The sequence below is a fragment of the Haliotis rubra genome, unplaced genomic scaffold (genome assembly GCF_003918875.1).
Source record: "Haliotis rubra isolate DU_JTF1 unplaced genomic scaffold, ASM391887v1 Scf395, whole genome shotgun sequence".
NCBI lineage: Eukaryota > Metazoa > Mollusca > Gastropoda > Lepetellida > Haliotidae > Haliotis > Haliotis rubra.
Genome location: NW_025767074.1, coordinates 489,215 through 510,552, shown reverse-complemented (window position 1 = coordinate 510,552; position 21,338 = coordinate 489,215). Strand labels below are relative to the sequence as shown.

The 21,338-nt window shown below is 43.2% G+C and overlaps 1 protein-coding gene across 1 annotated transcript in view; it reads left to right on the top strand.

Moving 5' to 3' along the window:
- LOC124286887 (cell surface hyaluronidase-like) overlaps positions 1 to 21,338 on the top strand; it is a 58,118-nt gene that overhangs the window by 14,238 nt on the left and 22,542 nt on the right. The window contains exons 6-22 of the mRNA XM_046723326.1: positions 892 to 1,036; positions 1,485 to 1,661; positions 3,117 to 3,353; positions 4,721 to 4,825; positions 5,053 to 5,246; positions 6,037 to 6,109; positions 8,196 to 8,314; positions 9,852 to 10,024; positions 10,678 to 10,747; positions 11,734 to 11,895; positions 12,828 to 12,976; positions 13,864 to 13,935; positions 14,836 to 15,024; positions 18,236 to 18,458; positions 18,994 to 19,209; positions 19,949 to 20,039; positions 20,849 to 20,954. Of these exons, the coding sequence (XP_046579282.1) occupies positions 892 to 1,036; positions 1,485 to 1,661; positions 3,117 to 3,353; positions 4,721 to 4,825; positions 5,053 to 5,246; positions 6,037 to 6,109; positions 8,196 to 8,314; positions 9,852 to 10,024; positions 10,678 to 10,747; positions 11,734 to 11,895; positions 12,828 to 12,976; positions 13,864 to 13,935; positions 14,836 to 15,024; positions 18,236 to 18,458; positions 18,994 to 19,209; positions 19,949 to 20,039; positions 20,849 to 20,954 (2,501 nt within the window). The remainder of the gene's footprint in view (positions 1 to 891; positions 1,037 to 1,484; positions 1,662 to 3,116; positions 3,354 to 4,720; positions 4,826 to 5,052; positions 5,247 to 6,036; positions 6,110 to 8,195; positions 8,315 to 9,851; positions 10,025 to 10,677; positions 10,748 to 11,733; positions 11,896 to 12,827; positions 12,977 to 13,863; positions 13,936 to 14,835; positions 15,025 to 18,235; positions 18,459 to 18,993; positions 19,210 to 19,948; positions 20,040 to 20,848; positions 20,955 to 21,338) is intronic.

The following is a 21,338-nucleotide window of genomic DNA, read 5'->3' as shown; positions in this document are numbered from 1 at the left end:
GAAGTGTCGAAACGTCTCTGAAAAAACACACACAAATAATGAGTTCATCCAAAATGTCATGCGTCCTGTATTCACAAAAAGGAATAAAATGCAGTGTCCACATATGAGAAACATTGTGATACATTGATACTGAGATAGAATACAGGTGTCGCCTAAATATCACTACATGGACACTTTCTTAACATATGATCCGGGTTAGAATCGGTCTTCAGTAACAGGGGTCGATGGGGTAGCCTAGTGGTTAAAGCGTTCGCTCGTCTCGCCGAAGATCCGGGTTCGATTCCCCACATGGGTACAATGTGTGAAACCCATTTTTGGTGTCCCCCGCCGTGATATTGCTGGAATATTGCTAAAAGCGACGTGAAACTAAACTCACTCACTCACATGCTTGTCGTAAGAGGCGACTAACGGGATCGGTTGGTCAGGATCGCTGACTTGGTTGACACATGTCGTCATATCCCAATTGCGCAGATTGATGCTGATGTTGATCACTGGAGTGTCTGGTCCAAACTCGATAATTTGCAGACCGCCGCCATATAGCATGAATATTGCCGAGTGCGGCGTTAAGCAACCCTTGATGGTCCATGTCAGAATATTGATTTTCAGTGACCCGTGCTTGTCGTAAGAGGCGACTAACGGGGTCGGTGGTCAGGCTCGCTGGCTTGGTTGACACATGTCATCGGTTCCCAATTGCGCAGGTCGATGCTCGTGCTGTTGATAACTGGACTGTCTGGTCCAGACTCGATTATTTACAGACCGCCGCCATATAGCTGGAATATTGCTGAGTGCGGCGTAAAACTAAACTCACTCACTCACTCTTGAAGGAAGTTGTGATAGCTAGCCAGGCTGATGGTTGATTGGTCATCTAACTGTGATTGTGGTCTGTTAAAGAATACCGACTATGGCAAGGAGACTGGGATGGGACTCCACGTAGTGGTGTGGAACCTGGACGGGAGCCTCTATGACTTCGGCGCCTTCTACACGGGAGAGGCTAGGAGATCTGACGCTGAAAGATTGTTTTTGAAGTTCCTTAGTAGTAAGTGAAGTTTGAATGCGAGTGCGCTTTAACTGTTCTTTAAACAGTGCAAATAGCTCCTGACAAACTAGCTCGGGCCCGTGAAGTTCCGTTTAGAATTGATCTTCAGTAACCCATGCTTGTCGTTAAAAGCGACTAACGGGATCGGGTGGTCAGTCTCGCTGACTTGGTTGACACATGTCATCGGTTCCCAATTGCCTAGATCGATGCTCATGATGTTGACCACTGGGTTGTACAGACCGGACTCGACTATTTTCATGCCGCTGCCATATAGCTGGACTGTTGCGTACAGCAATAAATAAAACAAAAAGAACCAGTACGATGTAGTTAGGGTGACAGACTACGAATCATCCCCTGGCCATGTTGGTGTAGCATCGAACTCGCACTGTTCCCCGAGTTAAACATTCAAGTTAATACTCTTCTTGATAAATCTTCACGTTTATTTTAGTTATCCCCACTGGTAGAGTCGTGGCCATCAGTGTGATGAGGAGGCTGGGCGTTGAAGCAAGACATGACTGGAACTGGGAGGCGATGTATTCTGCCGTTGAGACTCTCGGTGGATTGAAACGGTCACGGATCAGAGATGTGAAGGATGGAGAGGCTTATGCCTTCATCACTATGACGGGTATGAGCGAGAGAAATAGCATTGCAACATATACCATGCCGTAACCTGTGCAGATCTCTACTGCAAAGTGACCCATGAAGATCCGGGGTAGAATAGGTCTTCAGCAACCCATGCTTGCCACAAAAGGCGACTATGCTTGTCTTAAGAGGCTAACGGGATCGGGTGGTCAGGCTCGCTGACTTGGTTGACACATGTCATCGGTTCCCAATTGCGCAGATCGATGCTCATGCTGTTGATCACTGGATTGTGTGGTCCAGACTCGATTATTTACAGACCGCCGCCATATAGTTGGAATACTGCCGAGTGCGGCGTAAAGCTAAACTCACTCACTCACTCTGTTGCAAAGTAGTTTACAGTCAGCTGCACTGTAAACATATGCATATGTGTGACGTGCAGCATAGTTACCATGGTATGACCGAATCAAACTAAGTATTTCAGGAACCTCTTGTGCTTTGAGGGGCGGTGGAGTAGCCTAGTGGGTAAAGCGTTCGCTCGTCACGCCGAAGACCCGGGTTCGATTCCCCATATGGGTACAATGCATGAAGCCCATTTCTGGTGTCCCACGCCGTGATATTGCTGGAATATTGCTGGAATTTTGCTAAAACCGACGTAAACCCCAACTTGCTTACTCACTAGACTCGCTTAAAGCACTCACCATATGTTGTATATCTATATGTGGTTACATCGAAGATGGATTTCTGCACTAACTTGGGGGAATCAACTGCAAATCTCATGCAGATGAATTGCACAAAGATCATGCATCATATTGCTGAAAGGCGTGTGCAAATATCGTGCATGTGAACAGCTGCGTTTTAGTGTAAAGTTTTAATAAGAACTCGCCAATTTTCACCGAGTTTTATCATTTATTGAACTCGTGACAATCTTTTCAACGTTACGAATTTGTTTTACAATATATCAGTTCATGTGTAAACAGTACCTTTCAACAGTAATACTATGGAATATTTATAAAAATCTAGTTTTAATTACAACAGTTGACTGAAGTAAGTGGCTACATTTACACTGTAGTTTTACCTTGTCAACTGAACATTTAAATCTCAGAATTATATTCAATTAATGATAAAAGTTGTTAACAAACGATCACAGATTCAAATAGCCATTATTGGTTTGTATTACAAGGGGTATGCACATTAAATGAAACACCGAGAACAAGTAGGGTTGGTTAACGCTCATCGCGTACAGCACGTGCATTTGTTTCACTGTTCCAACTACTGAGCTTACATCCGTGTAATGCAAACCAATAATAGCGATTTGAATCCATGATCGTTTCTGAGTTTTAAATGTTCAATTGGCAAGGCAAAATTATGAGGATTCGCAATCTTAATTTCACTTTATTTCATTTACTTTTTTGTTTAAAGTGAAATTCATCGGTACGTTTTCACTGCAAACAGACTATAGTGAGTGTAAACTTTTGATGAGTAGTATATATTGTCTCAGGAAGCCCTCACGTCACAATGGAACATCACGCAGCCGTACAAGAAAACACGAAGTACACAATCACCGACGACGTTCACGTCACTCTCTGGGGAAAGAAACTCAAGTTCTTTGTTGAAAGTGCTGTCAGGAAAGTGAGAGACTGGAGCCTCCCTCATGACGTCAACTTCCGGGTCATGTCAACTGATGTCGCCTACCCAAAGATTGACGTCATCAATGACGTATCTACATGGCAACCAGGTAAACGAATAATAATTTGTTGCAAAAGTTGATACATTGACTGTTACCGTTCAGGTGATTGTGTTGTGTCCACCTATGTATATACTGACTGTTCCTGTTCAGATGATTGTGTTGTGTCCACCTATGTATATACTGACTGTTCCTGTTCAGGTGATCGTGTTGTGTCCATCTATATATATACTGACTGTTCCTGTTCAGGTGATCGTGTTGTGTCCACCTATGTATATACTGAATGTTCCCGTTCAGATGATCGTGTTGTGTTCACCTATGTAAACTCCTCACAAAAAATTAAGCAACAAGTATTTTCAGTGTGATATCTTCATCAATCTCGATAGCGATTTTTGCCAACATGTTACTGAAAGGTAAATATTCAAAGAATACATAATATTTAGTGACCGTCAAATTGATTTATCTGATAACATTGACAACATCACCCGAACCACCCTCAGAAACAACATGCAAAATGTGTGACATGAATGTGCTCCACTCTTCACACATGCACCCTGATTGGTGTAAACCTACCAGTAATCATTCCTCTGGTACAACAAGCGGGTCCTAACTACATGTTTATGGAAGATATTGACTGTCCATGGATGATAATGCCCGAGAAAGAGTTGTTAAAGAGATTAGATCAACATCACACATATGGACTGACCTGCAAGGTCACTTGATCTTAATCCCACTGAACATGCTTGAGAAATTATTGGAAATCGTGTTTACGGTGTCCATGTTCACCCTCAGACTCTGGATGACCTTGAGCAGGCGTTACAGAGCGAATGGCAGAACATTCCACAACAGCAACTTCAAAGGCTCATTTGGTCAATGCAAAGACGCGTAGAAGCTTGCAGTTGTGCTCATGGTAGTCATACGCGTTACTGAACACTGCTTCACTGTCCAAAACTTGAACCTAAATGTTGACATTTTGCTCCATCAATGCAGCACATGCTGCAGGAATATTTCGCGGGTACATGATGATTTGTAAGTCTTTTACTGCTCAATACCATTTCATTTTGTTAATCGTGTGTACATATGATTCACCTTTCTATGTGTACAACTATGTATTTACTGTTCCCGTTCAGGTGATCGTGTTGTGTTCGCCTATGTATATATTGACTGTTCCTTGTCATGTGATCGTGTTGTGTTCGCCTATGTATATATTGACTGTTCCTCTTCATGTGATCGTGTTGTGTTCGCCTATGTATATATTGACTGTTCCTCTTCATGTGATCGTGTTGTGTTCACCTATGTATATATTGACTGTTCCTTGTCATGTGATCGTGTTGTGTTCACCTATGTATATATTGACTGTATCTCTTCAGATGATCGTGTGGTGTTCACCTATGTATATACTGACTATTTGTCTTCAGGTGATCGTGTTGTGTTCACGTCCACGGACTTTAACTGGAAACAGGCGGAAGAACTTGAAGTGTTTCCGTGTGACGACTGCGCCAGCAACCAGTTCCGGGTCAAAGGTCGGTTATGAGTGGTTAGTTGATGATGATGCTGTGACAGTCAGTCTCTAGAATTGTCGGACGTGTTAATTAAATATTTGTACGGAGGAAGTTCCAATAGAATATGGGAGAAGCATTAGCATGCTTATAAAATGTTTGACACGCTAATTTTGACCCGCATATCAAAATAAGTATGATCTTGTCACCAACTTTCTTTCCAACCTCCCCGATTTAATCATGTTTTGTAGGAGAATTCAAGTTCCCCCACTACGGCAAGGTGTATGACGGAGTGGACATGAGAGGTGAAGTGGCGCTGCTATCACGTGACTTCGTCATCGAAGGTCAGATGGAGACCGAATGTTACGTCACAGAAACATACATGGAAAAAGAGAAATGGTTGTGCGCACGGTTTGACTTCGACCACTTCGGTGGACACTTAAAAGTAAGACAAGTCCTAAGTCTGGTTCTGTTCCAAAGTCCACGACCAAAATAATATAGATTTGAACCCGACCTGGCAATGCTTCTAAAGACTGCTTCTCAGAGTGTTAACTTCGTCGACACGTGAAGATCCAGGTTCCATTTGGTCTTCAGCAACCCATGCTTGTCGTAAAAGGGGACTGACGGGAACTAGCTTAGGTTCGCTGACTTGGTTGGCAAATGCTAGTGTATCCTAATTGCGTAGGGCTGGTGGGGTGGGGTAGCGTAGTGGTTAAAGCGTTCGCTTGTCGCGCCGAAGACCCGAGTTCGAGTCTCCACACGAGTACAATGTGTGAAGCCCATTTCTGGTGTCCCCCGCCGTGATATTGCTGGAATATTGCTTAAAGCGGCGTAAACCTAAACTCACTCACTCACCTAATTGCGCAGGTCGATGCTCACCAGATGATCACCGGATTGTCTGGTCCAGACTTGAGTATTTACATACCGCCGCCATGGTGCTGGAATAACACTGAGTGTGACGTTAAACAACGAACGAACGAACAAACAAATCATTTATCTAAACGAGTCCGTGGATATAAAAATAAACAGTCTGATGGTGATTGTACAGATTTCGATGTAGGAAAATATCCCTGAACCTCCCTGTCATTCAACCCCTTAACCGCATCACGGTGGTTTGGCATGGGATTGCATGATACAGTCGCCAGGTACATATGTTCACGATGGAACCATTCCAGTATCTTGTTAGGGCACAATCAGTGCGAGCGAAAATATTGATGAAGTTAATCGTATTACAGGTGACCAAGGGTTTCAAGTCGGTTCACATCCAAGGTATTGAGTTCTACCACATGGGACAACAGGAGTTCTCAGGTAATATATATCACTTATAAGATGTCAATAAGATCAACATTTTCTTATTTATTATCAACCCGTGAGGATCCGGGTTAGACGCGGTCTTCAGTAACCCGTCGTAAGAGGCGACTAACGGGATCGGGTGGTCAGTATCGCTGACTTGATTGACACATGTCATTGTATCCCGATTGCGTAGATCGAATCTCGTGTTGTTGATCACTGGATTGTCTGGTTTCGACTCGATTATTTACAGACCGCCGCCATATAGCATGAATATTGCTGAGTGCGGCGTAAAACTAAACTTACTCAATCACTATTCATTGTCAACAGCAACAGATGTTCAGAGACTGCCTTGCCTTTTTATTCACCATTTTTCCTTCAGGATTCTCTTGTCGTCAAATCTTGTTTGACGTCCCCCATTATACGTACAGTTAAAACATTCGTGATTGTCCGTTTGTTGTTCAACGCCACACACAGCAATACATAAGCTACATGGCGGCGGTATGTAATTAACATGAGCATCGATCTACGCAACTGGAATACGATGACATGTGTCAACCAAGTAAGCGAGCCTGACCATCCGATCCCGTTAGAAGCATGGATTTCTCAATTCATAACAATTATCCTTTAAAAGGGCCTCAGATGTGTACAGTCCGTTTGAGTCAGAAACTGTGCCGTCTACATCCTTTCTCGCACACCTGGCTGTCCCTTTCTCTGCACTCCTCCCTCGTAACAAATAGTGAGCTGTGTCAAAATTTTAATCATAGTTTCTTAAAGAACATTTTTGGTGGAGTCCGGAAAATTTTCAAATATAAGAAAGCTGTTGGGTATTAGTAAATGATAAACTTGTGTACTATTTATATTTATGTGGCAATTTTGTACAATGATCAAATTTGCAATTCATCGGTCCGTTTCTGACTCAAACGGACTGTAATATTTGAACATTCTGCCTATTTGTGTTTCCTAGTTTGGTCCCTTTTTATACTTATTTACAACATCCTGGAACAGTTTCACCTTATTAGGTTATATCTGAAAAAGGAGCGGTGGGGTAGCCTTGTGGTTAAGGCGTTCGCTCGTCACGCCGAAGGTCCGGGTTCGATTCCCCACATGGGGTACAATGTCTGAAACCCATTTCTGGTGTCCCTCGCCGTGATGTTGCTGGAATATTGCTGAAAGCGGCGTAAAACCATGCTCACTCACTACATCTAATATTCTATTCACACACGTACATTGATATTATCGTGAATTTGCGAATTCATCACATGAATTATAGGCTCCTACCCCATACACTTCCACATGTGCGACGACGTCAACGGCACCTGGGTCCGCAGCAACTCCGTCCACATGAGCATCGATCTACGCAACTGGAATACGATGACATGTGTCAACCAAGTAAGCGAGCCTGACCATCCGATCCCGTTAGAAGCATGGATTTCTCAATTCATAACAATTATCCTTTAAAAGGGCCTCAGATGTGTACAGTCCGTTTGAGTCAGAAACTGTGCCGTCTACATCCTTTCTCGCACACCTGGCTGTCCCTTTCTCTGCACTCCTCCCTCGTAACAAATAGTGAGCTGTGTCAAAATTTTAATCATAGTTTCTTAAAGAACATTTTTGGTGGAGTCCGGAAAATTTTCAAATATAAGAAAGCTGTTGGGTATTAGTAAATGATAAACTTGTGTACTATTTATATTTATGTGGCAATTTTGTACAATGATCAAATTTGCAATTCATCGGTCCGTTTCTGACTCAAACGGACTGTAACTATTTGAACATTCTGCCTATTTGTGTTTCCTAGTTTGGTCCCTTTTTATACTTATTTACAACATCCTGGAATAGTTTCACCTTATTAGGTTATATCTGAAAAAGGAGCGGTGGGGTAGCCTTGTGGTTAAGGCGTTCGCTCGTCACGCCGAAGGTCCGGGTTCGATTCCCCACATGGGGTACAATGTCTGAAACCCATTTCTGGTGTCCCTCGCCGTGATGTTGCTGGAATATTGCTAAAAGCGGCGTAAAACCATGCTCACTCACTACATCTAATATTCTATTCACACACGTACATTGATATTATCGTGAATTTGCGAATTCATCACATGAATTATAGGCTCCTACCCCATACACTTCCACATGTGCGACGACGTCAACGGCACCTGGGTCCGCAGCAACTCCGTCCACCACAGCCTGGCCAGATGTGTGACCATCCACGGCACAGACCGACTCGAGGTAAACACACCCTGGAACCCATAGGCTGGGACAGCTACAACAATGCTGATGCTGGGTTTTATAAGGCTTTTACTTTGTCCTCTCAGTGGGTGAGTGAGTGAGTTTAGTTTCACGCCGCACTCAGCAATATTCCAGCTATATGGCAGCGGTATGTAAATAATCGAGTCTAGACCACACAATCCAGTGATCAACACCATGAGCATCAATCTACGCAATTGGGAACCGATGACATGTGTCCACCAAGTCAGCGAGCCTGACCACCCGATCCCGTTAATCGACAAGCATGGGTTACTAAAGACCAATTCTAACCCTGATCTTCACGGGTATCCTCTCAGTGACTTAATGACATGTATTTGCTCCTCCCTCTCTCTCCCTCCCTCCCTCCACTCACTCACTCACTCACTCACTCACTCACTCACTCACTCACTCACTCACTCAGTCACTCAGTCACTCAGTCACTCACTCACTCACTCACTCACTCACTCACTCACATATGCTTCGAGGAGATACTGATACATGTTCCCTTGTCATGAAAGTAGATTACTATCTAACAAAGTGATTTTAAGTTCAAATTCATAGTTTAGCAATTGTCTAGTTCTATACGAAAGCTGTTTCCAGCAACATGGTCCACTGACTTCAGTCATCTAGTGTTGTTTAACGGCACATACAAACAAACAAACAATTGGCTAAACTCAAGTCAAGGCTGATGCCGAATATATACTGGACAAAAATATTTAGGGATATATGTAAACTTTGAAATTATGAATAATGATCTATTTATTCATTGTCATACTGATGAAATATCAGTCATACCCTATCTTTTTTTTGTCCAGTATATAATGCTATTATCTTCCTATACCGTTCTATTAAGTGACACGTGAGTTTCATTGCGTATGTTGTTAAAATGTAAAATCATGGAGAACAACAGGAAGCAATAGATTCGTATTCCGTTGGTATTACTTCGTATTGCGTGGTTTCACGGCGTATTCCCTTGATTTCACGGCGTTTTCCCTTGATTTCACGGCGTTTTCCCTTGATTTCACGGCGTACTCCCTTGATTTCACGGCGTACTCCCTTGATTTCACTGCGTTTTCCGTTGGTTTCACCTGCATATTCAGTTCGTTTTACTTCGTATTGCGTTGGTGTCAATGCATGTCCTGTCGATTTCACCTTGCATTCCGTTGGTTTCACTTTGCATTCCGTTGGTTTCACCTTGTATTCAGTTGGTTTCACCTCGTTTTCAATTATGTGAATATGCTAAGGGCGGTGATGATATCTAGTATGGCACAGCGTATTAAATCAGTTGCACTTTGTTACTGTAATTAGAATGCATTACACGACAATCCATACGTCCTGTACTGTATATAAACATATTGTATATATTGCTTAGGTATCGGCGCCATTTCACCTTCAGTCACTTCAGACTTCTACAGACACCGTTCACAAGTTTTCCAATAATCAGCGTACGTTAGTCCACGTTTGTTCTGTTAACACAGCGGTGTCTTGGCATGCTAATTAATAGTCGTTTTCTGTGCAGGTGAGCGACAACGCCTGCTACGACCATCTTGGCCACGGCTACTTCCTGGAAGACAGTGTGGAGCAGTACAATATTCTGGACGGGAACATCGGAATCGGAACGAAACACGGCACTCACATATTGACTGATATGAAAAACGGCTGGTGCAACAAAACCCTGGCCTGGAACTGCAAGTACGTCGTGCACTGTATTGTCCTAGTGTACCACTCACGTATTGGTACAGGCACTAATATATTACATTGTCTCACCTAGTTTCAGTATCCGTTGTACATGTTTAAATTCCATTTTCGACCCATGGCTGTGAGGGTAGCCTTGTGGTTAGAGCGTTCGCTCGTCACGCCGAAGACCCGGGTTCGATTCCCCACATGGGTACACGTGAAGCCCATTTCTGGTGTCTTCCGTCGTGATTTTGCCGGAATATTGCTAGAAGCGGTGTAAAACCATATTCACTCAATAATTACCAGTAACATTTAGGTCTGATCTCGCAACAAAAACCTTTATCTTACGGACTTTTGATTATTGTAATATGTCGGATAACTGCACGATAGACCAGAGTCATATGTTAGACATACGTCACCTGGATGGTGTATGAACAATTTGCTGGGTTCCCAGAGCCCAAACTCACTCACTCATTTTTGTATCCTTTGTAGTCTTGACTCTGGCATGTCGATTTGTCAAGTGACGAGGCTAACACGAACCAATTACATGTATACACTTCAAGTTATTGACATAAATAATCTAGAATTTCAGTAACAGGGGTAAAAACCTACCAATGTCTGCGTCGTCATGTTGCTTTGGTTATGTCTCTGCTTCCTTCTCCGCCCAGTTCTCTGTCCACGTTCTGGATCACCCATTTCAACAACTACATCAGAAACAACGTAGCCGCCGGCTCCGACGTAAGTAAACACGTCATGTCAGTCACTAATGAGGGAAGAAAGCTTCTGGGCCCGGTTCAATTCTCGGGTATCTTAACCGCCGGTTAACTCCTAACGGCCGGTTAAATCCTTAACCGGCCGTTAGCTAACCGAACGTTAAATATGCGTTGTTCAAAACATGGTTAGTCATGCCGTTAGCTAACGTCACCGTCAAAGTTTAACAGTGTGGTTAACGTCACTGGTTATCTTCCATATATCTCACAATTCCGTTTTCTGTTTACTTCCGGTTTGCCAAAAATGGAATAGCAAAATCTCGCCTGCACCCCTAGGAAAAAGGGAAGTAGAAATTTCTCTGCTGACGAGGAGAATGTTACCCAGTCAATGGTTGAGGCCAACTGATCTTTGTTAATAGAGAAACGGAAACAAGGGTATGATCAGAGATTGTAAGAGAGGTGCATGCGAAGGGGGTAGCTACGAGGTCCTTGGTTGAAGTGAAAGAAAAGTGGACAAACATGAATCGGAAGGCCAAGAACGACCACAGAATTCAGTCACGGAAGACCGGCTAGGGCCTACCACCGCCTGATCTTAGTCAAGCAACCAGCCGCATCATTTACATGATGCGTGACTCGACAAGTTTTGACGTGTAATTTTCAATAAATCATCAAACAATAAAAGATGAATTTCAGGGTATAGGGCGGCGGTCTGTCAATAATCGAAGCTGGACCAGACAATCCAGTGACCAACATCATGACCATCGATCTACGCAATTAGGACACGATAACATGTGTCAACCAAGTCAGCGAGTCTGACCACCTGATCCCGTTAGTCGCCTCTTACGACAAGGAATGTGTTGCAAAAAGTATCCTGCTGGTGCCATGCAACCAGAGTTTGACGAGAAGAGAGCATTATACTTTTTCCTCTTGTTTGTTTGTTTCTGACAAAAGAGACAACGACTCGTTGAGCAGGATTTGAAGCATAACGTTGTCAATTAACTCTTCATTCCCCAGAACGCTGGTTTCTGGTTCAACTACGCCGACCGCCCACTCGGACCATCAGCTGCCCGTCAAGCAGAGAAATTGGCCAACAACCAGCCAGCTGTCACAAAGTTTCAGACTAGACACACCCCAATCCTGGAGTTTGACAACAACGTGGCTCACTCTAATCGTGAGGTGAGACATTTCTGTATAACTCTGCACTTCTTCAAACGCTTTGCTATAAATTCAAGGGGCGATGGAGTAGCCTAGTGATTAAAGCTCGTCACGCCAAAAACCCGGGTTCGATTCCCCACCTGGGTACAAAGTGTGAGGGCGTCCCCCGCCGTAATAATGCTGGAGTATTGCTAAAAGCGGCGTAAAACTAAACTCACTCCATAAATTCAAACTTTGCTGTTGAGCCGGGAACAGCCATATACAAACCATGGGTTTAACAAGAGCGTTACTATATCCCATCATGAAGTGGGGTAGCCTAATGGTTAAAGTGTTCGCTCGTCACACAAAAAGACCCGAATGAAGCCAAATTCTACTGTCCCCAGTCGTTATATAGGTGGAATATTGCCAAAATATTGCCAAAATATTGCTAAAGGTGACGTAAAATCTCTCACTCTGGCTGAAACACGTCACGAATTGCGACGAATGATTTTTGGTTCTTGTGTTTTGCAAACGGACTTCAATTTTTATGAGCCCCCTTTTATGCAAAAGAAACAGATTTGTAACTGTACCCATTTGCACGAACCTGTACCCATTTGCACGAACCATCTCGGGACTAAAACTGTTGTAAGCCCGTATAAAATGGGTGACGTTATCACTACTGAAGTGGTCACTTTGGTCAAGTGTCCCCTTGTGTCAGAATCAAAACTGGTCTATTTTATATTGGCCAATATTCGAATACCTGTGAAAAAGGACCGCCTCCGTGGTGTAGTGGTCAGAGCGGGCTAATACAAGCAACCGCACATACACATACACACGCATGCACGTCGTCATATGAGCGAAATATTCTCAAGCACGACGTTTAACCCAATTTCACCTCACCTCACCTCACCTCACCTCACCTCACCTGTGAAAAGGACCAACAAGACTTAACCTGATAACATTGTACTTCCCAGAGAGGTCTGATGTTTGACAACAGAATCTCAAACGGCCATAAGGGCCGTAAGACGTTCGTCCCGGAGAATGCCAGGTTTGGAAGCAACAATTACGACCCAAGAGTACCCAACACCCCAAAAGGAAAACCCGTGACCACCACCATCAAGAGGTATTACATGTATACATGGAGTAGGGGAATTAATGCCTTTTAACTGTAGTCTACAAGCCTGAGGGGAACATACATAACACACAACCAGAACCAGTGCAGCTTTTCATCAATATATACTCTTAAAAAAAGTAGGAGATTCCGAACCTGAAATTTCAATTTAGATTGGAAGTATAAGCTTTAACAAACTTTTGAAAGACAGACCTCTTATGAACGCACCACTCTTTATCACCACCCCTAAACACAAAGCATGGGATGCACGTGCACCACGCAGTAGCCCCATATAAGTACATCTGGTGTCATTCTTGATTTTGACGGTTTTCAAGAAGGTCGATAAATCAATGTAGACTATTACTTTTGACGACCATCTTGCATCACACAGATGTTGGTGTTTGTTTCTAGCTAGGTTTATTTTGTTTGAAATGAAAATCATACACATGCACATTTCACGTCATACACCAATCATCTGTCAAGAGTGATTACTGTATAAACAACTATGGTCATAAGGAAGTGCAAGTGATGATACACCTCTCAAAACATTCATTATCATATGAACATTGATTGACTCCGATATATCGCTTAAGTTTTTCAATCGTAAATTAAAAATGAAGTTCCCCTACTTCTTTTGAAGAGTAAACAATTCCACAAAACGCACAGGTAACCAATACCAAGTACCTCAACCAGAACTATACAAGAATTGGGTAAGACTTTTTATATAAGTAGTGATGATAACAAGATTCTTGTGTGTGTTGTCAAGTGAAAGACAACTCCTAGTGTACTACGATATCATAAGGCTAGAATATACGGTAGCGATAAAGCCTCACCTCCCAACTTTAACTTAGTGCACAGAAAGCTGTCTTGTATTTTACCTGCTTCCATCTCTCCGACAGACTTACCGTTTACAAGAACCGTAGGGAGAATATCTGGCTGAGGGCTGCCAACACCATTCTGGTCAACTCCAGGTGAGACTGGTCAAGGGAGATTACTCTAGTGTACAAGAAACCTCTCACTCGAATTCCTGTTGCTTCTAGGTTGTCAGAGGCGGTGGGGTAACCCTAGTGGTTAAAGCGTTCGCTCCTCACGCCGAAGACCCGGGTTCGATTCTTCACATGGGTACAATGTATGAAGCCCATTTTTGGTGTCCCCCGCCGTGATATTGCTGGAATATTGCTGAAAGTGGCGTAAAACCGAACTCACTCGAGGTTGTCAACGCTATACCCATAGTATTTTTTCACCTGAGGTAGATATCCAAGAGCTGCATCACTACGGGCGTCCCCACACCCAACGTCCCACACCCCACACCACACCTCACCTCCCACACCTCACCTCGCACACACCACACACCACCTTACACCACACACACCACACCTCATACACCACAAACTCCACACCTCATACACACACACCACGACCCCACACCTCATACACCACACACCACGCCCCACACCTCACACACAACGCCCCGCATCCCGAACCTCACACCCCACCTCAAACCCACATTCCACATCCCACCACATCATGCGTCACACACCACACCACCACACCTCAAACACCACACACCTCGCACCGCACACACCACTCTACACAACACACAACCCACCTCCACTAAACTGATACAACGCGATACATATGTCGAATACTGTAAAAGCAGCGTAAAAACAATCTCGTGTGTACCAGACTGGCCACTGAATGGTAAGTGATTTGGTGATCTGTAGAACATCAACTACTGCTAAAGTCGCGGGGGAAATCTAGAGCGTCATATGATGTGGTGTTTCTGTGTAGGAGATCCAATAGCTGTAGCTTGGACATCTGTTCCTGGGTGTTCTTTCTTTAAGTGTCATGTATATAATGTCCTGTTCCAGTATTGCCGACTCCCAGCGCGGACTCCTCATGCCGCTGTCGAAGGGCAACCGCGTCAATGAAGTCAAGAACTCGGTGTTTATTGGCATGTCGGACAACTTGGGTGTCGGCAATACGTACAGTGTGTGGAGGTTTAAAGGGCCAGTGAAACCACTTCACAAGTTCAGCAGATCATATCCGGACAGGAAACCGTGAGTAGATATCCACTATCTCGGCTAATAATGTCACGTTGTCCCAATGTTAAGCTTTCGTTGTTACGACGTTCTTCTGTGGCCTCGCCATATAGCTGGAATATTGGTGAGTGCGGCGTAAAACTAAACTCACTCACTCACTTCTTCTGTGGCCTGACGTTGTAATACGTTTTACGGCCACAAGGTAAAGTTGTCTTGTGCTATTTAGCGTTAATAGTTGAACAGTTTTCCCGGCACTGAACAGTACACAAGAACAAGCAGAAATTCACCTCAATGTTTGTTCGTCAAATTGCATGTTTTGGTCGTGTGGTTTTAGAAGCTGTAGCTGAATAGTGACGAAAGAGCCTCAAAGTGAAATGTTTTCAGAAAACTCTGACACCATGTTATAAGAAACGTAATAACATTGTGAGGAACCCAAAGCATGAAGCTTCCTCAACGTAAATTTGCGTAAATTTGACGTAATAGTATAATGTCGTGACAACGTTGTGCCATGACGTCACCAATCTACAACCTTCCCACAACGTTGCGAAAACGTATTGTGTTAGCTGGGATGTGTTAGTTGGGATGTGTTAGTATTGTGTTAGCTGGGATGTGTTAGTATTGTGTTAGCTGGGATGTGTTAGTATTGTGTTAGCTGGGATGTGTTAGTATTGTGTTAGCTGGGATGTGTTAGTGAAATTAGTGAATCGTATTGGTAAAGTCACTTAAGAGTCATGGGTAATCACATTTCAACATACAGTACGGCCTCCACTAAGAGCCACTTCAGCAAGATCAGAACATACGCATGATTAGAATGACAGTTCTGAACATCGAACACACCACTTCGAACATTTGTAGGGGTGGTAGGGTAGCCTAGTAATTAAAGCGTTGTCTCATCACACCCGGGTTTTATTCCCCACAATGGGTACAATATGTGAAGCCCATTTATGGTGTTCCCCATCGTGATATTGCTGGAATAATACTAAAAGCGGCGTAAAGCCATAATTACTCGCTCAACATTTGTAAATTTCGCATATCTTTTGGAATTCAGTAATATATATGTTAACGAATGACTATTACCTGTATAGGGGCGTCCGTAAACGTTGCAGATTCTAATACCTTTCGGCATGGACTTACAGTAACAAATTATCAAAAATGCAAATTCAACTTATAAAGATGAAATATAACGCGATGAATAAAACCCCGCGAAATCGGAGTTCAAACGATTCACTAATTTCACCCCAGCGCTGGGGTGAAAAGTGGTTTCAACAGCTGTGCTGCGCTGCACCCACAGCGCATGCGCAGTGATTAGGTTTGCGCGGCTTGAACCGGGAAGGCGACTCGTAAAACACAGCAAGTGATGCGTGCAAAGATATTCGCTGTGGTCGAGTTTTGGAGAACAAAAGATGTTTTTCTGTGATTACAAGCATCTTTGGTCTGCAGTAATGAAAATACACTGGTCCGATACTTTTTCTTATGTTTTCACATTTTGCTTTGGGGGGGTTGGCAGATTTGTAAACCAAGTTTTCAAGAAAATGTACCTTTAGAAATACTAATTTCTTTGCTAAAAATTGCTCAGTTTGAAAACTGAAATTTTGTAATACATGTATATGGGAACATGGAAAAATATGTTGATTGTGATAAGCAGTCTGTCACAGACAAAACTCGGTGTCTGTTTTATTGACACCTATGTGTCTGCGTGTCTGCTAATGACAATATGCAATACACAACTTCAATCATTGACCACATGCAGTTTGAACTTGAAACGTATCAGGCTATACACCATAAAAAATACATTGATTTATGGCTCGTGCACCAGAGTTCTGTCTCTGCCACATTATGTAATTACACAGACAGGCAGGTGTGATACTCGTACACATGACACATGTTATTATGTCTGTAGGTTACAAACAAACTGCATCCATTTTGGATGACTGGATCGGACGGAAACCGGTGCAAACTCAGATTGTCAGATTCAAGTCCTGCTTTGTACTTGGACGAACAACAGTTTCCAGCCACGAAGTAGTTCACCATCTCAGTAGTTGATTGGATCGAAGGCAAATGCAGAAAAAATGAGCATGTATTTACAAAACCCAACATCTCTACACACGCACGCACACACGCACACACGCACACGCGCACCCACACGCGCGCACAGCGTATCGGCAAAATGAACCAGCAAATGAAAGTCATCGTTACACGTGAGTGCACACCCACCCACTCTGACCCGTGGGAAGTAAACCCAAGTACAAAATATTGCACTTTCGATTTTCTGATTTTACGCTTATAAGTTTGTTTATTTGGGTTTTCATAATCAGAAATGTATTTTATATGTCACGAATAAATGATAATTGTTTTAATTTTGTTTGTTTTTTTGGTTGACTGTGACCTTTAACCCTGCAGCAGACTGTTTTTTACCTGAGGAAAGTGAAGCTATGCAACTATAAGAGGGCAACTGTGTCTCACAATACCTGCCCCTACATAGCACTGAGTTAGTGTGACTGTCATCAACTCGACCTATACCTTAAAGGCACAATGTCACACATTTTCGTCGATATTTGGGTCTATATTATATATATTGGGGCATATGCACTCACTTTAGCTTCCTACTGACGCAATAAAAGAGTTATTATCCCTTACGACTTGCCTGAAATCGTTAATTGAAATTTCGAGGCGAACAGCTTCCAAACGGAGAACAGTTGCCATATATGGAATGTAAACAATTGCTGGGTACATCAAAAATTGTCGCACGCGGTGTTGTCGGTGTTTTCCGAACTGGTTTCAATAACGAATTGCGCGTATATGTTTGTGCCAGACATTTGCGTCATTTTGTCTAGGACTGAGTTCTGTCTCCAAAGGAGTTATAGGATATTCCTAAAGAACGCCCCAAGGGACATAACTCTACGGGATTCACTTGACATAATATTCGGCCGGTAGAGGGCGTGAGTCGATTTAATGCAACGTTGCATTAATTCATTCAAACTTTTTAATTTAATATTCTAATATAAATACGTCATTTGTTTGGAATAAATTATATTGTAGCTTCCTTGAGCGCTGATAGCTAGTATGATAGAGAGAAATGTATTATTTCTTTTCAGAGAAGTCTGGTGTGAAATACTGCCCTTAAATATGACTCGTAATTATGCATACTCAGTCTTATCCTATATAATTCATACATCACCTTATAAAATAGTGTACAATTATTGTGATATGTATTATTTGTTCAACCCAGAACAGATCCTGTGCAAGGCTTCGTCTTCTACAACGGCCCGACCTTCGTCACCAACTGCTACTTCAACGACTTCTATCACTGGCGCTGGAACACTACATGGGATAAAGTCTTCAAAATCCCTGGGTATCGAACTGGTGGCGCCCTTGGTTTCAAGAGAACCAATATGCCAGTCTTCAATCCCAGAAGCACAGTGTCCGGTCTTAAGTTTGGATTCTGTGATAAGGTAGGTTGGTACTCTCATGGTAAGGTACCCTATATACCTCATGTCAAACATGAAACCATCTAGTCCCCTACTGTAGTCAGTAATTACCCAGGTATGTTCACAAAGACTGAAACCTGTGAAGAAACCGGGTTAGAATTGGCCTTCAACCCATGCTTGTCGTAAGAGGCTACTAACGGGATCAGATGGTCAGGCTTGCAGACTTGGTTGACACTTGTAGATCGATGCTCATGCTGTTGATCACTGGAATATCTTGTCCAGACTTGGTAATATCGATAAAACACAAGACTGAAACTTTGTGTGTTTGTACTACATTAAACATATTTCAGTAGTAATTTGGAGGAATTTGTGATGGTCAAATATAGAGGTTTATTACAGATTGGTTTGAAAGTTCATACACAAACCATATCTGGTCTTATAGTTCCGTCGTGTCCTGTTTGAATTGTGCCAACCCACCAAATGAGATGAATACTGTCCAGTATACTATTACTACAGTCACATTATGTGTTTTTCCATGCAAACCCTCTCTTCCCAACAGTCTGAAGGAAACAGAGTATTCGACGGCAACAACACCACCCCAGGATTTGAGAGGGACGGCGAGGGGAAACAGCAAGCATCGTTTTACGACGCTGACGGTAGCGTGACGGGCATGTCCAACTCCCAGGTCGTCAAGAACAACCCGTTTCTTACCACACGCAAGTGTTCTTTGAGGGAGAACTGGAATATGACCGTATGCCCTTACAAATATGTGAAGGTGAGCTGTTGATGTGATATCATTAACAACTAAGAAACTGAAATTCACATACAGAAGATCCACCATTGGTCCTGATCATTGTGAATTACAACCGTGAAGAATAGTAATCCATGTTTGTCGTTAGAGGCGACTAACGTGATTGGGTTGCCAGGCTCGCTGACTTGATTGATGTATGTCTTCGTATCCCAGTTGCGTAGATCGATGCTCACGATATTGATCACTGGTTTGTCTAGTTTAGGCTAGATTTTCACAGTCTTCCGCTATATAGCTGGAATATTGGTGAGTGCGGCGTAAAACAACAAACAAAATAATTCCAAGAGGTACTCAACCCACATTAAGCTAATAGTCCGCAGAAAAGCTGAATATTACATGGAACTTTTAGGCCAATTCAGTTTGCTGCCAGCTTATCTTGTGTTACGATAGTTTAGAACCAGTAAAGAGATCCGGGTTGGAACAGATTTTCAGTAACCCATGCTTGTCGTAAGAGGCGACTAACGGGATCGGGTGGTCAGGCTATCTGACTTGGTTGACAAATGTCATCGTATCCCAATTGCATAGATCGATGCTCATGCTGTTAATCACTGGATTGTCTGGTCCAGACGTGATTAGTTAGACCACCGCCATATAGCTGGAATATTGCTGAGTGCGGCGTAAAACTCAGCTCACTCACTCGCTCACGATATTTTAGAATACATGTCATGGGATTTTGCTAATGACTCCATGTCCTCTTTTCTTCAAGATTAACATTTTTACCGATATTTGGAGACGGAGCAAGGAGCCTGTAACCTTCATCCGAGATGACGCCCATGAACACCCATTCGCAATGAACAGTGAGTTCCCTTCTTTTATGTTGTACGTAACCGTCAATTTGTTCTGTCGATACACAGCAAAACATTAACATCAATCACCAGTGTTATTTAGTGTCCGCCCGGAGAGCGGAAGGTAGCGGATTCGATCCACGACTGCGTCATACCAAAACAAGTTAAAATATGGTACTTGTTGGTCCCTGTCTGGCGCTTGGCATTAATGGGTATAACAGGACTGGTCGTCTCGGAGTCAGTATAATGTGTCTGACTTGGGTATTCATGCTTAACTGCGGCATGGTATCTCAGTGAGCTAGCTCTACAAAACCAGCTTCTGTCTGGGCTAGTACAAGCAGCCACACATATACACGCATGCACGTCGTCATATGAGCAAAATAATCTTAAATGCGACGTTAAACCCCATTTCGGGGCGGTGGGGTAGCCTAGTGGTTAAAGCGTTCGCTCGTCACGCCGAAGGACCGGGTTCGATTCCCCACATGGGTACAATTTGTGAAGCCCATTTCTGGTGTCCCCCGCCGTGATATTGCTGGAATATTGCTAAAAGCGGCGTTAAACCCAACTCACTCACTCACTCACTAAACCCCCCCATTTCACCTCACCTCACCTCACCTCACCTCACCATTGGGGCGGTGGGGTAGCCTAGTGGTTAAAACGTTCGCATGTCACGCCGAAGGCCCGGGTTCGATTCCCCACATGGGTACAATTTGTGAAGCCCATTTCTGGTGTCCCCCGCCGTGATATTGCTGGAATATTGCTAAAAACGGCGTAAAACCATACTCAGTCAGTCAGTCACCTCACCATTGATATTTTCTCAGGAAATCAGGGCAGAGGATATCATTTCATGATTCACAAGACCTACACCGTCCATTTCAACAAGACAGTGCCTAAGCAGTTCAAGATGGTGGCGTTAAACATGGAGAAGTGAGTAATCTGTTGATATTGTCGTAGATGTGGATCTGCCACGTTGTGTTTATCCCCACTACTAATTTCCTCCACAATTTAGCCTCGACCATAGTTGACATCAGTTTGGCTGTGCCAAATTACCAGTGTCCAGACAGGAGTCGTGCTTTGCGTTTCATGCTGAAATTACATACTGTCACAGCACTTTGACGTTATTAATGCTCTATAGTAAAGTCAATCATAGGTTTCAAATTGGGACATTTTTTATAATTATGGTAAAAACAGATTTGAAGTACACGTCCGGTTTCAAAGTCCAGTAATAGAAACTCTAGGTAGCTCAGATCTATGTGTGGAACCAATCGTTTGAGGTTTACCTGCAGTTAAAATTTCTAACAGGAATACAGT